Source organism: Crinia signifera, chromosome 19, assembly GCF_055691185.1.
Source record: "Crinia signifera chromosome 19, ASM5569118v1, whole genome shotgun sequence".
Taxonomy (NCBI): Eukaryota; Metazoa; Chordata; class Amphibia; order Anura; family Myobatrachidae; genus Crinia; species Crinia signifera.
The window spans coordinates 130,842,111-130,860,501 of record NC_139226.1 but is presented as its reverse complement, the minus strand read 5'-3'; the positions used below and the strand labels follow the sequence as shown (position 1 = coordinate 130,860,501).

General features: G+C 44.1%; 1 protein-coding gene across 1 annotated transcript in view; it reads left to right on the top strand.

The window, feature by feature from the left end:
• Positions 1 to 18,391, top strand: part of LOC146043003 (uncharacterized) — a 52,128-nt gene that overhangs the window by 6,931 nt on the left and 26,806 nt on the right. The window contains exons 2-3 of the mRNA XM_083163355.1: positions 1,821 to 1,914; positions 9,244 to 9,397. Of these exons, the coding sequence (XP_083019481.1) occupies positions 1,821 to 1,914; positions 9,244 to 9,397 (248 nt within the window). The remainder of the gene's footprint in view (positions 1 to 1,820; positions 1,915 to 9,243; positions 9,398 to 18,391) is intronic.

The following is an 18,391-nucleotide window of genomic DNA, read 5'->3' as shown; positions in this document are numbered from 1 at the left end:
TGATTGAGTCGCCGTAACTGTTTGGGGCTGCAATCTGCGTCATTTTTCAAGGCTGGCGCACAAGTGTTTGGAATATCTAAAGAGGGGCTGGTGTGTTACATTACTAATGGGGGCAGGTGTGTGGAAAGGGGGGGGGGGGCATGTGCAGCATTACTAATGGGATCAGATGTGTGGAATTACTAAGGGGAAGCTGGTGTGTGGAATTACTGTTGTGTTGCATGATGTGTAAAAGGGGTATATGGTGTGCTACAATACATTCAAAGACACACCCCCTTTTGAGTGACCACACCGTCTATTTCTGGAGTGCGGCCCTCGAAAATCTGCTGGAAGTATTAAGTGGCCCTTCCAGCTGAAACAATTGTCCACCCCTGCTCTTATCTCTTGTATGGCCAGACAGAATTGAAATAAAAATAGGTACTTGTGTATTATCACGGCGCCCCCTTGCCATACACGCATGCCATACACCCGATGCACAGCGATGCAATTTAAGCCCCCTATACGAGGGTGCTTTAAGCCTCCTAATGGATGCTTACAATGGTAAATGCACCCCCACGCCACCCCCAGTATGAACGCCAACCCGAAGCGTGGCGAGCGGCCGCGGTACACGTCCTCCGACCTTTTCATACCCCCACTATCCACGTCGGCGTGGAGTTGATTTTATATAGTGTAGCGAGCCACCGAGCCCGAAGCGTGGCGAGGGGACGCGAATTACTTTACATGTATTACGCGTCCCCTCGCGGGGCTCGCTGCGCTCACCACGCTTCGAGCTCGGTGGCTCGCTACACTATATAAAATCAACTTCATGCCGACGTGGATAGTGGGGGTATGAGAAGGTCGGAGGACGCGTACTGCCGCCCCTCGCGGGCTCGCTTCGGGTTCACGTTCATAGTGGGGGTGCATTTAACATTGTAAGCCCCCATTAGGGTGCGTATACAATTTAAAATCGCATCGCATTGTATGCCATATACAATGCTATACAATTTTAACATTGTATGACATAGGGGGAAATCTCGTCACATCGCATCGCATACCATCGCATGCCTTATGGTCTGCGATGCGATGGGCGCCGTGATAGTACACAAGTACCTAAAAATATGCTTTGAGCACGGTGCCGCGCTACACTGGATACACTATTCTAATCTCCTTCCATGCCTTAGTGGATGGTAGGGCATAAAATACCGCCTGTCGGCACATGTCGGCTCAAAAAAAACCCTGAAAAACTCAGTGGTCGATCCAATGAAAGCAGGAAGCACTATAGTCTCCCCCACTGTATTATTGTCTCCATTTAGTCCCACGTAATGTAACTACGCAATGTATACTTCAGACACAATGATCATGTTTCAGAATTGATTGCACTCCAAGTTATTTTAAAGCCTGAATTAAAATGAATTGAATTAAGAGTTCGGTTGAAATCCACTGCAGGCCATGTGTTCAAGAAAGGTCTGGCCACAAGTTCTACTGTATTGTGGCATACAATCAGGGCCATCTTAACGGTACTGGAGGCCCTAACGTTATAAAAAATCCTAACATCCTACGGTGTTTCTCCACAGCCATGCAGCAATTAGCAGCGTACAGCCAGTAACTGGTTGGCTGTAGGCCTGTAAAGAATGTTTCCCAGCAGCTCTGATTTTTTGTAATTCATAATCAAAGCACCCGGGGGCACCAGCAAACCCCTGCTTGAAGGCCTCTAGAATTGTGGGGCCCTAGGGCAGCTGCCCAATAAGTTCATGCGTTAAGATGGCCCTGCATACAATGTGTGACGAATCAGAATGGGCCGTTCTTGCTCAGCGTTTGGTAATTGGTATTTTTCATCACCACAGGTCTGTTGTTTCACAAAACGGTGATGCCTGCGAAGTGCCTCTGCCGAACCTGCGGCCCCGGCACCAGGATCTAATTCCTACACCATGCGGTCCTGTAAGTACTGATTATGCAACTATTGTGGACATAATGAAACTGTTGTGTTGGCCTTCAGTCACGTACTGTATATGAAAGATGGCTGTGCATGCAGTGCAATGTATCACTTCTCAATATTTTATGTATCAAAGGTTGTCTGCTGTAAAATATGAAATATTTATAATTAGTAGAGACAGGATTATATGCAACATAAAAAGCTTGAAATATGCATGCAAATATGCATAAAAAATACTTAAAATATGCATGAAAAGTGTTAAAATATGCTACATTAAATAATAAAAAAACGTAATAACTTATTTATTTAAAAATCAGCATAAAATTAGTTGCAAATAAACCTCAAAAATAGGCCCACAGCATCTGCAGATGTCTAATGCTGTACACAGGATTTTTTTTCTTCCTGGCTGCTACAGCCGACTGCAGCGTCCAAAGCTCTTCTTGCATCAACTACACGGACCCTCATCTCCAGCGCCGATGGATCAAATGTCAGCATAGCGTGTGAGGGTGGTGCAGTGGAGGCTTCCTCCCTGCGCCGCATACTGTGACACTGCATTTCCTCCGAGCCGCGTGATGTCACAATCCTTCTGCCCGCCTCCTCTGCTGCAGAAGTCTGTCTCTTGGTGTAAAGTCCCAGGCCAGGGGCAGGCAAAATTTCAGGAGCTTCGTAATGGCATCCGCCCTGACTGACTTTTATCAACATGGATTGGCAGCCTACAGCAGTGTCAGACATATCATACATCCAAGGTTCCCCACACTGCGCACATATTGCCCTAGCCTGCACACTCTACCACTACCTGGCCAGCAGCAGCAGGGCAAAGCAGTGCTGTGACTCGCGGGTGGAATGGAGGCAGGGCCTAAAATATGCACCATCACTAGATTTCAGGTAAAATATGCAATAACCAGTGAGAATGGGCAAAATATGCAAATGCATATGCAAATATGCAAATGCATATAATCCTGTCTCTAATAATTAGCTAGATATACTGTATTCACAATGCTCATTTTGCTGTCTACCGTATTAGTGGGGAGTTGCTATACTAATTGAGTATGCACAGGGTACTCAAAAAGAGAGATTTGATAAGAAATTTCCAGGTTTTTTTTTTTTTTTTTTTTTAAAGCGGCAATCATTTACACTGCAAAACCAGGTTGATTTGCAGTGTAAATGATTGCCGCTTTAAAAATCTGGACATTTTTTTACCAAATCTCTCACTTTTTGATTCTCTCACCCTATTACATTTTTCCCAACGTATCTGGATAAAACATAGACAACCCAAAGAGGGCAGTTAGCTTTACGTTATGGTGGGGGCAGTTATGCGCTATACACACAGGGCAACTAAGCCGCCGTGCTGAGGGATACTGCTAAGCACAGATTGCGCAGCGCACAGTGATGCACCATTGATCTCACGGGCAGTGTTTTCTAGTGAGAGAACACTGGCGATGACTAGATTTATACTGCATATACAGCCAGGTTACAGTTTGTCCTTTTGTGTCTCCCTTCCTCAGTGTTTCTTTTAAGCTATGAGGAAACTCTTTTATACCTATTCCAAGCCAATGTGATTTCCTAGTCAAATACTATATTAATACCCCTTTCGCACCGGCCACCCGGCAATTATTACGGGTCATTTTGCCGGTTGCAGCCGGACCCCATTCATACCACCCACAAATTACCAGGTTAAAGCTTTTCAACCTGGTAATTTGCTGAAAAAAGGGTTTTTAAGTGGTGTGAAAGAGTCAACACGGGTCTTAAATCCAGGCACTCCGACCCAGCTCCTGTCCAGGGTCGGTATTTATATTCTATAGTAAAATTCAGCCCTGTGAGACACCGTATTGATTTTTATTACTGGGTTTACTTGTTTTATTTGTGTAGTGTTTATTCATATAAACCTTTTTATAAGCTCTGATGTGTTTTGATTTGGAAATCACGCTGAAAGCCCTGCAGCACTCTAGACCTGATCGCTTATCTGCATATTTGCAGAAGACTGTGAGTAAATAGCCACCACCCAGAGAGAAAGAAAACCCGTCCTGTGAAAAAATTCAACAGCCTTCAAATGATTTCCCCAATCTGTGCAAATGAGAGAACGTTTGACCCTTCCACAACTGCTACAGAGACAGGCTGACCGACGTCTGTGCATGCTGCATTTTTTCAGACACTCCAAGAAAACGGCCCCCACATATTTCGAAGGGATTGTAATTAGATCCTTTCTCTATTTTTGTTGCTATTTTCGCTGGTGCACAATCGGTGCTACAATCCGTATGCATGTGCCGTCAATAAGCGAACGGATTGCGAATTCGGACAACAGCGCTCAACTCAACTCAGGCCCTAAGCTCAGTTTTTGGTGCCAGCCCGTTATTATTTTGCACAAGCCACATTTTAAAACATTGGCAACACAGAAATGCTAGTTATATGTATGATTATACTGGTCTGCATTTGACTTTTTTATTTTTTCTAAAGGTTAAGGTTTTCATCAGTGATGTTGTATAGCTATTGTGCAGATTTAAAAATAGAATTTATTTTGCTAAATAGAGTTAGGGTGTTTTTTTTTGCTATCTCAAGTTTTAAGTCCATATTTTGGAAAAACAAATAGGTACTTGTTTCCTAGCACGGCGCCCCTGAAGTGCCTCGCATGCAATATAGCGGCATGCGATGTGATGCGATTTTTTTAATTGTACAAGCACCCTTATGGGTGCTTACAATGTTAAATGCACCCCCATTATCAACGCCAACTTGAAGCGTGGCGAGCGCAGTGAGCCCGCGTCCTCCGATCTTTTCATACCCCCACTAGCCACGTCGGCGTGGAGTTGATTTTAGATAGTGTGGCGAGCGCAGCGAGCCCAAAGCGTGGCGAGCAGACGCGGATTACTTATCATGTATTCCGCGTCACCTGCCGGGCTCGCCACACTATGTAAAGTCAACTCCACGCCAACGTGGATAGTGGGGGTATGAAAAGGTCGGAGGACGCGTAACGCCGCCCCTCGCGGGCTCGCTGTGCTCGCCACGCTTCATGTTGCGTTGATAGTGGGGGTGGCGTTGACAATGGGGGTGCATTTAACATTGTAGCACCCATCAGGTTGCTTGTACAATTAAAAATCGCATCGCATTGCATACCATATGCTGGCATGAGATGCTATGCGATATTTAATTGTACATTCCGGGTCATTTACCCGAATATCGTAGCGCATACGGTATGCGATGGGCGCCGTGCCAGGAACAAGTACCAAAAAATATAGTCTGGAGATTGTAATATTGTTTGAAAGTATACTTACATTGTACATAAATATAATGAAATAGTACGTACAGTAATTACATGTACTCTGGAAGAAAGGTCCTTTTCAGAAAACGTCCTGTGTGTTTTGCACCTAGATTATGTCTCTTGAGGCACCAATAATAGTCCACAATGATATTCACCTCCTTGATGACAACGTTCTTACTCCTCATGAGATTTCCTCAGTTTTCTGGAAAGTTGTGTAAACGTAAGCTAAGGGAATGTATCTTTATGCACAAATCATGTTACACTGCTGGGGTGCATATCAGATACTTCACCAGGCATACGAATGAAGGAGAATGAGAGAAATGTCTGGGTCACGTTCCATTTTATCATCACAAACTTTCTGGGTAACCCTCGAAGCCCAGAGTACGAACATGTGGTCAGGAAACTCATGCAAAGTTATCTCTCTCCCCCCCCCCCCCCCCCCCCCCCCCATTTAAACCTGAAAATATGTCCATAAAGATGCATTTTCCCAGCTTTCATTTGGACTATTTTTCTGATCTCATTGAGGAGCAAGGGCATTCATAAAGACATTCAAGTGATGGAACAGTGATACCAGGGCCACTGGGATGTGAATGCAGATGTGGCCTTTACTAATGTTGCCGCATAAAGTACGCAGTGTGACTTCCGGGTGTGAGTGCACGCAGCTGCGATCCATTCACTTGAATTGGAGAGCCGTGGGTGTGATAGCTCGCAGCCTCCTGCAGAATAGTGTTAACACAATGCACACAAAAAAACCATAGTTAGTAGAGAACGTATCCGTGAGTTTGTGGACTATTGCTGGTGGCTCGAGAGATGTTCCAGGTGCATAGGGCAGTATTCAATGAGAAAAATTTGCCCTGTTTTATGGCGAGTTTGTGCTATTTTCGCTTTGGAAGGAGCATTTTGTTCTCCAAAAGTGAACCACCCTATACAATGTGATATTTTCGCCGTCTTTCGAAGTGATTTTCACCGTGTCTCTCCATGTAGCAATTCTCCATCTTTTCATGGAGAGCTGGAATGTGAACTTTTAAACTAAAAGGTTTTTTTTTTTTTTTATTTTGGTGTCAAAAAATCAGGATTTTTTTTCTGTGAAGGGGCATGTTATTTTTATTCATGTGCTTATAGCACATGAATATATATTAATATTTTTTTTAAATTTTTTTTTTTTTTTTTACACAGAGCAGCCAGCAGGGGGCCGGAGCTCTCGAGCCGCTCATTAGATATTCATATATTCACTGCATCCGATCATTACATATGCACGATCGGGTGCAGTGAATACTGGGTCCCCCGCTGGCTATAGGGGGGGGGGCAGCTTGTGCTGCCTGGGTCCCGGGGAGCCCACCTCCCCTCCACATATGTTCTGGGGCAGCCAGGGAGACTTTAATCTCCCTGGCTGCCACCGGCTCCCTGCCAGCTCCCTGCCGCGAGTGGCGGCGAGTCTTAACCACATTGAATAGTGGGAGCAGGAGTGGCAGCGAGCCCTCCGGAACAGGGCGAGTGCATGGCGAGAGAAAAAATCTCTCGCCATGCACGGAGAATAATTGAATACAGCCCATAGTCAGAAAAAAAAAGATTAACTGCAAGTGTGTAGTATTTTATATAGAATATATCCAATCTATTCTATAATTTCTGGTACTTGTGTATTATCACGGCGCCCACTACTCCATTTGCGTAGAGGGCTATTCAGGGTAGTGATATCGCATCGCATTGTGTGCCATATTGTATGGCATGCGATGCGATTTTCCTATGTAATGTATTCACTGCTCTGTGTCAGTGAATCCATTAAAAAGATAGGATGCGATAAAAAATCGCATGGCATGGCATGGCATTATTGTATGGCAAAACCATGTGCACTGCAGGTGGGGCAGATGAGCAGGATTACATAGGAAAATCGCATGCGATGCGCTTTACCTACGGTGCCCTGCTAATACACAAGTACCAAGGGCCTATTATATGAAGTGAAGTTGGTGGGGCCAGCCCCATGTAGGCATGTAGAACCCCCATACACTATAAGTTCCAGTCTTTCCCGAAATGTATAAAAGAACTATTACATAAATGTGTAAAACTGAAATGCTATTTTAATAGTTCTGATTTATGGCCCATGGGTTGCCGGTGATGGGCCTATTTGTATGTGACTGCATGGAGCTGCAGCTCTATCGGCCCCATAGTTAATCTGGCCCTACATGGTTCTCCATGGGATTTCATGCTCTGTTCTTCCAGCTTGGTTATATTATGTCCTTTTTAAATCCACTTTCTAATAACATGTCTGAGGATCAGGGGTAACAAATGTATTTTGATTGGATTCCCCCTTTTATTAATCTATCTCTGTCATCATCCAGTGCTTCACAGATCCCTTTTTATTTGTGTCTGGATGTATTTTTCCAAGGCTCATGCGTAGCAGACCGTTTTGAATTATATGTATTAAAGTCCTTCTTCCATATTCAAGCTCTCTGTTCTGCTCCACTGGACAAGAAGATAATTGATAATAACAGAGTCTCGTTGTGCTCCGTCGCTGCGTCTGCCTGACCTACACAGTGTGATATGGCTCTCTGCATTAAAGAACTGATGTGGACTGGCAGAGAGGGGGGGGGCTGAAACTACACAGGCTTTCTACAGAAAATCTCCACGCACGGAATGTAGTTTTTATGTTCTATTGCTTTTTTTGCTATTTTTGCACATTTTTGTATTTGTTTGTTCTATTTCTAAAAAAAAGTGCTTGATGTTTGCAGTGCTACCCTATATTCTGTGCTACTGACTTACTGGAACATATAAATACAGCCTTGGTGACAAATAAAATGGACGCTGGATGTTTGGCCTGTTTGGCATAGTTCTCAGAACAGTTACATTTCGAACCATAAAATAAATGTGTTCTTTTACCACTAGAGGGCTCCATTCACTTACAGTTGCTTTATATAGCAGAGCGTGCAGAGGTATTAGCAGCATTGGAATACCGTATACAAAGATTGGGTTAAGGGAGGGTGGACACAGTGTTCCAGAAAACATGGCTGTGGGTGCCCCATATTCTGGGCATGCGAAAGCCAGTGGTTGCGCCTCCAGCTTCATTGTATATTGTGGTTTCACTGGACATCGGAGTAACCTGAGATGTCGGATCACACAGTTGAACTGATGGATTTAATTTCATAGAAAGAACTGGTAATAAATATAGGAATGTATTCTACAGCACAGGAACCTCCTGTCAGTAATATGCCCCCTTGTTAAGGTTTGGCTAAGCACTGCCTCTTCCTATACACACAGAGAAGTGCTGCATATAATGTGTTGCTGGTTTTGTGTTACTAATTGTGTAATTTTGCTCACATTGGGGGTTATTCTGGTTGGTTTGCAAAAGCAAATGCCTTCTTTAATGGACTAAACCATGTGCACTGCAGGGGGGGCTGATGTAACGTGCAGAGAGAGTTACTGTTGTTTCACGCGCTCTGGCAGACACCGGGCAGCGAAAGCCCACACGGCCAAGAGCCATGCCATGCACAGTAGTTAACAATGGACAGTAGTGTGTCCATTCACACGGTTCGGCCACGTTCCGGGCCAGATGATTGCAGCCGGATGTCACCACTGGAACAGATGGCAGATGGCTGCCGGGCTGTGGCCATCCCGACCATTATAAACTTCTGTGCACCATTTGCTTTTGCAAACCAACCAGAATAACCCCGATTATGTACTGCTCATCTATGTGATTGTGAGGTGCTCTAACACCAGTCCACAGGTGGGCATATATTTTACATATAGTACTATAAGTATGGCTGTATACAGGGCTATTTTTCAGTAGGCTCCAGCAGGAACTGAGGCCCTTATTCTAGTTCACTCTTTCTGACAAAATATTTCTTAGATGGACAAAACCATGTGCACTGCAGGTGAGGCAGGTGTAAAACCCCACCCAAATCTAATTATCTCTGCACAAGTAACACCTGCCTCACCTGCAGTGCACATGGTTTTGTCCATTTAAGAAATATTTTGTCAGAGTGAACTAGAATAAGGGCCTCAGTTCCTGCTGGAGCCTACTGAAAAATAGCCCTGGCTGTATATATCTGTGCCCTTAATATATATATTTTTTTCTCTTAAATGACAGATCAAACCCTGGGCAGAGTTACCATGGCCAATAAAAACCTATTTCTGCCTGGCCATCCTTTCCCTTCTGTGTGTGCTCGGCTTAACCATCTCCAACCTTGTGAAGCAGAGCAACGAAGATTCAACAGTCTCTCTCATTCAGCTCATAGGAATCGGTAAGTGCACAAAGGGTCCGATTCAGATTTCATCGGTTTGGCCAACGTTTGGGCTACTTATTTCAGCTTGCAAGCCGATGGCAGCGTGATTGACAAGGATTGGGCACATGGGGGTAGATCTGGGGCGATTCATCCGCGTGCCAGCAATAACCGTGGGCGTGCCCCACGAAACGCTGGGAGTTTCTGGAAAAACGCAGCCATGTTTATGCCTGCTGGTGAGCGGAAATGACCTCAGCAGCCGTCCGGAACAGCTTTTTTGTTTGCATCCATCAAGTAAGTCCTGGGCTACGCGGCGACTGCAAACACCAGGGGCAAGAGTAATGTGACCATGCAATACACCTAGTGTGCCCATGCCAACCAGCTGAAACAGTCACCACCTCCATGCTTTACTGTAGCTACTGTACACTCTGACATCAGACATTCTCCTAGCAATCACCAAACCCAAATACGCTCCTCTCCTGTGACAAGTGTAACTCGTGCTTTGTCACTCCATAATACACACCTCTACCGTTCCACTGGTTGTTATACATCATGAAAACGCTTGTGTGGGGCTGTCCAATCACTTATGTATACATACAGTATTGTACTTTTATTGAATACAAGTCCGCAAAGTGGAAAAATACATTCACGTGGGATACTATAACACACAAAGGGAAAGTGGGTACACATACGAAGTTCTTCATCGTTTTCATCCAAATGGTATCATTCATTCTTGTACCTGATTAGGCTAAGTGGTACCGATTTACTATGAGCCACAGGAGGGTCATACGGGAAACTAAAGAACACCCCATCCATCAAATGATTTCTCACCCCCTTCAGAAATAAGTCAGAACTGACTATTATTACTGTCGTAGAATGCAAACAACAATTAGGCGGGTGCTGACATCAGCCTCTCGCCTGCTTTCCCAGGGGAACACCCAGCGTTATCATGAGGATGCCCAAAAAAATGGAGGAAGTCCCCCCCCCCCCTAAAATCTCTTGCTCATGTGAATGCCTCGGCGAGGGTTACACATACCGCAGGTATTCGCACAGGGGGTCTGTCGTAGATATACTGAATGCGTGCTCAAAGATTTGCCGCAGCGCTCACGGGAATTGGTGCAGATAAATTCTTGAATTCACACATGAAAACCGACGTTTCGAGGCAACCTGCCTCTATATCTCGATCATCCCACTTTTATTCCAGCAGAAGTTGCCATAATAGAGACTAAAGCACATTGCTAACTAGTGAAGAAGCCCTGGCTGACTACAAAGCAGATTGCTTTTGCCTATTCATTGGCCTATTCATTCATAGGGCCTGGGCCCGTGATGATTCAGCGGCTCATATGCATGAAACTCCTTTCTGTATACAGTGTACGGAAGGTGTTTCGGTTGTTTCTGATGAAGTGTAGACTTAATATTTTGGTACTTATGTAGTATCTGGGCTGCCGATTTTTTGATTGTATGCCTTAAGTTAAGGCATACAATCAGATGCGATGCGATATCGCATCGCATACGACGATGCGATGCGATGCGATGACCCGATTTTTCCCAAAAAAACCCTGTAATCGCATTAGCTTACAACTCTGAATCAGGCCCATTGTTCATCGGTAAACTGACTTTCCACACAGCTCAGCTAAAAAAAATATTGGTACTTATGTAGTAACTGGGCTGCCGATTTTGAAATCGGGTCCATCGCATCGCATCGCACCCGACCATATCGCATGCGATGCGATGCGATGCGATGGACCCGATTTTTCCATAGGATTCAATGTTAAAATGGACTGAGTCCATTTTAACATGGAATTCAATGGGAAAAAAGGGTCCTTTTCATACCCCTACTATCCAAGTGGGCATGGAGTTGGATATAAACCTGTGGCGAGCGTAGCGAGCCACCGAGCCCGAAGCGTGGCGAGCGGACGGTATTCTGTGTCCCCTCGCGGGGCTCGCTACGCTCGCCACGCTTCGGGCTCGGTGGCTCGCTACGCTCGCCACAGGTTTATATCCAACTCCATGCCCACTTGGATAGTAGGGGTATGAAAAGGACCCCTTTTCCCATTGAATTCTATGTTAAAATGGACTCAGTCCATTTTAACATTGAATCCTATGGAAAAATCGGGTCCATCGCATCGCATCGCATGCGATATGGTCGGGTGCGATGCGATGCGATGGACCCGATTTCAAAATCGGCAGCCCAGTTACTACATAAGTACCAATATTTTTTTTAGCTGAGCTGTGTGGAAAGTCAGTTTACCGATGAACAATGGGCCTGATTCAGAGTTGTAAGCTAATGCGATTACAGGGTTTTTTTTAGGCTTTGCTACTGCTAATGTTCGCATGTGAAGCTGCTGTGCAGGATGAAAAGAGCTGCCCACCGTAGCTATAGCAACTCATTCACACACATGTGCAGCCTATACACAATAATAACTGCGAACATTCACCGGGTGAGTAGGTCTATGGATATGCAAACTGGGCACAGCGGTAGTGATAAAGGCACCATGTTTCTCTCTGTACATGTTCATGTCTGCACTTGTACTGCCACTCCCCGTTACCGCCCCTAAATGGTTCCTTCCTGCCAATCACTCTGCAGCGGAATGCTCATTGTGAGCGGACTCGCAAAGCCACCATTACTCATGCACATTACTTTCGCGGTTCATGCGCAGTGTCGCGATAATCTTTCAATTGTGAAAACATCAGCAAAGCGACAGTTCTGAATTACACCCAATGCGCTTAACAGGGGTTCTTTGCTGAAGCTTTTTCATTTGGGGGTTAGTGGCCCTTTTAATCTGTATTTTCACACGCGTATATATTTGTTCTGTGTTTTTAAACAACAATAATTGCACATAGGTTTGTATTGCGACATCTCGCTTCCAATTCTTCTACGCCTCCACTTGCTTCCTGTTTCTGAAGAGTACACTTTGTTTTTTCTAAATTTCCAGGAAGCGCTACAGACCTTCTAATGTAGAGATGCCCTGAGTGGAAGCCGATCCAGCGATTGTCTCTAACTACTGTGTGTCACTCGCTGTCCTCATAGTTCGGAACAACTTCTGCTAGTTACCCAGAGGAAATTGCACCAATGCTTACTGCAATGCTAACACTGTGTGTACGGGAACATTAGTTCTTGTTTCTGTGAATAGGATGTTTTCCACAAAAAGCCAATAAAACACATGTACAGTGTGGCGTATAGGAACATTTTCACGGCATGGCCCATAGATTTATATAATGTTCCCTAGAGCTGGCACAGGAACCAATCAGATAGTGAATTCTAATCTGTGCGGTCCTCCCTCACCTTGGTTATACCTCTGTATGGGTGATTATCCCCTTTGGACTAGCTGCGACAATTGTGACTTCCGAACTAAAGAAATGATGCACTCTATAAGTATTTGCAATGCTTTGTATGGATGTAGTCAAGATATTGATAATAGAATTCTAGACAATCCTAAGCTCAACCCCAAAATATCAACCTGGTCAAAATGTAGGCAACCAAAGTGTTGACAGGGTCATTAGGTTGACAAGAACATTGTAATCAGTGGGTAGAATAATAATGCGACAAACCGAGTCGGCCACGTCCGCCGTATTGTCTGATGTGTCTTATTGTCATATCAAGTTGTGTAGCATAGGAGTTAGGAAACATGAGGCACTCCAGCTGCTGTGGAACTACACTAACCAGCATGCTTTGTTATAGTCGACTGGATTTGGAATGTTGACGTTATGACCGTAACAACACTTTGACTATGCGTATTGTCAACCTATAGACACGTTGACATTTTTGTTGTCTACGTAATGTACCTGTCGACCTGGTGTCTCTTAAGGTTTTCTAAATATACCGCACCCATTCAGACAAATTGTTCCATGCCCTCGACGCACCTGTCTTCACTCAGAGCCTAAGGCACAAGTTCCCCTTTTTCCAGATAAAGATTTAGGTTTCGCAAATATTAATTTCAAAACATTATTAGGGTGCAGCTGAACTTGTTTGTGTAGTTTTTTGTTTTTGTTACTTTTGCGATCATTTTAAAACTGTCAATTCTAGACATGCAGGAATTTACTGGGTAAACCGGGTTGTTTTGATTATGATATGACTGGATCCTAGAGTAGTAACATTGGCCCTCCTACCTCCATGGCTGTCTGTCTGTCTCTGTCCTCCAGTTTGTTCTATCACTGTCTACAATTGTAAAGCGCTACGGAATCTGCTGCGCTATATAAGGAACTGGAAATAAATTGATAAAAATTGTCACAAGTAAGAAATTATAAATAAGTTGGTATAAATAATTCCTATTTATAAAAGCAATGTAGTAAAAATACCCCCCCCCCCCCCCTAAAAAAATATATACACCCCTGAGGCTGATCTTAATTGGCAACGATTGTAACTGGAATGAACTGCGGCAGCTAATATGACACCTTTCACACTGAAGCCCCATTTCCCGATGGGGACCAAACTGTGGGCCCATCGGGATACCATCGTTTTGTAGGAACATTGCTAAAGTGCGTGTGCTTCGCTACAGTGAAGACCTGGCACATTATCAGCTGCCCACACTATACTTTGCAGGACTTTCTTTTATACAAAAAGACTGTCAAATTGTGTACACACTGTATATTTGCTAATTGCCAATTTTGACGAGATGCACAAGCAGTTTTGGATAGGTGCACTGGAGATTTTGACTTAGCGATTTTGTCTAATTAATGATAGTCTGTGATCTAGTCAAAATTGCCTTGCCTGCGCAGTCTATCTATGTTATGGTGCGTACACATGGGGGCGATTATAGCAAATATTACTGGAAATATGGTCGCTGAGCGACCATATTGCCAGCGATGGGAGTGTGCACCGGCGATATATCGCCCGGTGCGTGCTCCCGTTTTCTGCCCGTAGTGATCGCCTGTAGCTGATTTCCACTGACGGGCTCCCCCGGCAGTTTCTTTTTCATCAGCGACCATCTCTGGTCGCTGATGCAAATGGGACACCGAGTGATATATCGCTCAGCGTGAGCGATATATCGCCCCGTGTGTACAGGGCTTTAGGCAATACTGACTTAGCAGTCCGCGCATCGCTATCACCCACGCTGTGAAATTTTAGCTAACCTAGGTGATTTTGACTAGTCAGAATCACCTGCCAAATTTGTGCCATGTGTACACCCCTTAACCCCTTCCCGCCGCAGCCAGTTTTTGCCTTCCTGACAGAGCCCTTTTTTTCAAATCTGACATGTATCACTTAAGTGGTGATAACTTTTTTTTGCTTTTACTTATCCCAGTGATTTTGAGATTGTTTTCTCGTGACACATTGTACTTCAAGTTAGTGGTAAATTTTCGTCGATACAGTCTGTGTTTTTTTGTGAAAAATACCAAAATGTCGTAAAAAAATGGAAAATTTTGCAATTTTCAAAATGTAAAATTTTCTGCTTGTGAGACAAATAATCATACCACTCAAAATAGTTAATAACTAACATAGACCATATGTCTACTTTATGTTGCCATCATTATTTCAACCTCCTTTTTAATTTTTTTGGACACTAGGAGGCTTAAAATATGAATAGCAAATTCTCAAATTTTCAAGAAAATTTCAAACACTGATTTTTTTTAGGGACCAGTTCAGTTCTGATGTGACTTTGAGGGACTTGTATGTGAGACACCCCCATAAATGATGCCATTTCAAAAACTGCACCCCTCACAGTATTCAAAACAGCATTTTGGAAGTTTGTTAACCCTTTAGGTGTTTCACAGGAATTAAAACAAAGTGTAGGTGAAATTTCAAAATTTCATTTTTTTTGCAGATTTTCAATTTTAATACATTTTTCTAAGGAACACAGTACATTTTACTAGAGAAATGTGACTAAAATTGATTCCCCCAATTCTTTTGTTTTCATAAATATCCTATATGTGGCCCTAGTGTGCACGTTGACCAAACCACAGGCTTCATAATAGAAGGAGCACCTACTTGATTTTGGAGCCTCCTTTTTATGAGATTATTTTTTAGGCACCATGTAGGTTTCTAGGCACCATAAGATGCTAAAAGTTAGGAACCCCCCCACAAGTGACCCCATTTTGCAAACTACACCCCTCAGGGATTTCATCTAGGGGTATAATGTACATTTCAAACCCCCAGGGGTTTTACCAATTGTGGTACAACTGGGCAGTGAAAATGAAAAATTACATTTTTTACACAAAAATGCAGTTCTGGCTCAAAATTTTTCATTTTCACAAGGAATGAAGGAGACAAAGCACCCCAAAATCTGTGCCCCAATTTCTCCCGAGTACGGCAATGCCTCACATGTGACCAAAAAATACCATTTGGGTGCATGGCAGGACTCAGAAGGGAAGGAGTGATTTTTGTATTTTGCAGCTCAGATTCTGGTGGAATTTTGGTGGGTGCTATGTCGCATTAGCAAGACCCCTGAAGCACCAATACAGTGGAAGCCCCCCACAAGTGACCCCATTTTGCAAACTACACCCCTCAGGGAATTCATCTAGGGGTATAGTGTACATTTCAAACCCCCAGGGGTTTCACCAATTTTGATACAACTGGGCTGTGCAAATGAAAAATTACATTTTTTTACACAAAAATGCAGTTCTGGCTCAATTTTTCATTTTCACAAGGAATTAAGGAGACAAAGCACCCCAAAATCTGTGCCCCAATTTCTCCCGAGTACGGCAATGCCTCACATGTGACCAAAAAATACCAGTTGGGTGCATGGCAGGACTCAGAAGGGAAGGAGTGATTTTTGTATTTTGCAGCTCAGATTCTGGTGGAATTTTGGTGGGTGCTATGTCGCATTAGCAAGACCCCTGAAGCACCAATACAGTGGAAGCCCCCCACAAGTGACCCCATTTTGCAAACTACACCCCTCAGGGAATTCATCTAGGTGTATAGTGTACATTTCAAACCCCCAGGGGTTTCACCAATTGTGGTACAACTGGGCTGTGCAAATGAAAAATTAAATTTTTTACACAAAAATGCAGTTCTGGCTCAAAATTTTTCATTTTCACAAGGAATGAAGGAGACCAAGCACCCAAAAATCTGTGCCCCAATTTCTCCCGAGTACGGCAATGCTTCATGTGTGACCAAAAATGGCAGGACTCAGAAGGGAAGGAGTGATATTTGGATTTTGCAGCACAGATTCTGGTGGAATGTTGGTGGGTGCTATGTCGCATTAGCAAGACCCCCAAAGCACCAATACAGTGGAACCCCCCCCACAAGTGACCCCATTTTGCAAACTACACCCCTCAGGGAATTCATCTAGGTGTATAGTGTACATTTCAAACCCCCAGGGGTTTCACCAATTGTGGTACAACTGGGCTGTGCAAATGAAAAATTAAATTTTTTACACAAAAATGCAGTTCTGGCTCAAAATTTTTCATTTTCACAAGGAATGAAGGAGACCAAGCACCCCAAAATCTGTGCCCCAATTTCTCCCGAGTACGGCAATGCTTCATGTGTGACCAAAAATGGCAGGACTCAGAAGGGAAGGAGTGATATTTGGATTTTGCAGCACAGATTCTGGTGGAATGTTGGTGGGTGCTATGTCGCATTAGCAAGACCCCCAAAGCACCAATACAGTGGAACCCCCCCCACAAGTGACCCCATTTTGCAAACTACACCCCTCAGGGAATTCATCTAGGGGTATAGTGTACATTTCAAACCCCCAGGGGTTTCACCAATTTAGATACAACTGGGCTGTGCAAATGAAAAATTACATTTTTTTACACAAAAATGCAGTTCTGGCTCAAAATTTTTCATTTTCACAAGGAATGAAGGAGACAAAGCACCCCAAAATCTGTGCCCCAATTTCTCCCGAGTACGGCAATGCTTCATGTGTGACCAAAAATGGCAGGACTCAGAAGGGAAGGAGTGATATTTGGATTTTGCAGCACAGCTTCTGGTGGAATGTTGGTGGGTGCTATGTCGCATTAGCAAGACCCCCAAAGCACCAATACAGTGGAACCCCCCCACAAGTGACCCCATTTTGCAAACTACACCCCTCAGGGAATTCATCTAGGGGTATAGTGTACATTTCAAACCCCCAGGGGTTTCACCAATTTTGATACAACTGGGCTGTGCAAATGAAAAATTACATTTTTTTACACAAAAATGCAGTTCTGGCTCAAGATTTTTCATTTTCACAAGGAATGAAGGAGAAAAAGCACCCCAAAATCTGTGCCCCAATTTCTCCCGAGTACGGCAATGCCTCACATGTGACCAAAAAATACCAGTTGGGTGCATGGCAGGACTCAGAAGGGAAGGAGTGATTTTTGGATTTTGCGGCTCAGATTCTGGTGGAATGAATGGTGGGTGCTATGTGGCATTAGCAAGACCCCCGAAGCACGGTGAAATGATGAACCTAATAAGCCATAGATGTGTGGTATATTTTAAAACACTCCTTTATACATAGGCCGGGTTTGTCGGGGCAAGTGTCACACTGGAAAATAGTTTGCTTTCTTATTCCCTTTTTATAGCAAACTTTGCACCTTTTTTGTGTCCTGCCCTTTTTCCCAGTGGAGGGGATTTCATCAGGAAAATGCTGCCCTGGTACAATACGGGGGCCAGTACTAGAAGTACTGGGGCCCTTTGCCTGCTGGTTCCCAAATATTAGGCCCTTTATGACTTCCTCTTGAAAGTGCATAAATGTCCCCCTCTGGCTGGTAGAACGGAATAGCACGTAAGCGTTATACAGTGCCATCTGGATGATATACACGGCCAGCTTCTTGTACCAGATTTTTGTTTTCCGCAGGGCACTGTACGGCTTCAGTACCTGATCTGAAAGATCCACTCCGCCCATGTACTTATTGTAATCCAGGATACAATTAGGTTTGGAGGTGTGGGTACTGGTACCGCGTACAGGGATGGAGGTGGTACTGTCTCCGTGAATTGTTGTCAGTATAAGGACATCCCTCTTGTCCTTATATTTGACCAACAACATATTTTCGGTGGATTGTGCCCTGCTTTCACCCCTTCTCATTACTTGGGCAATGTGCGTTTTTGGGAGGCCTCTTTGGTTCTTGCGCACAGTACCGCAAGCTGCTGTACCT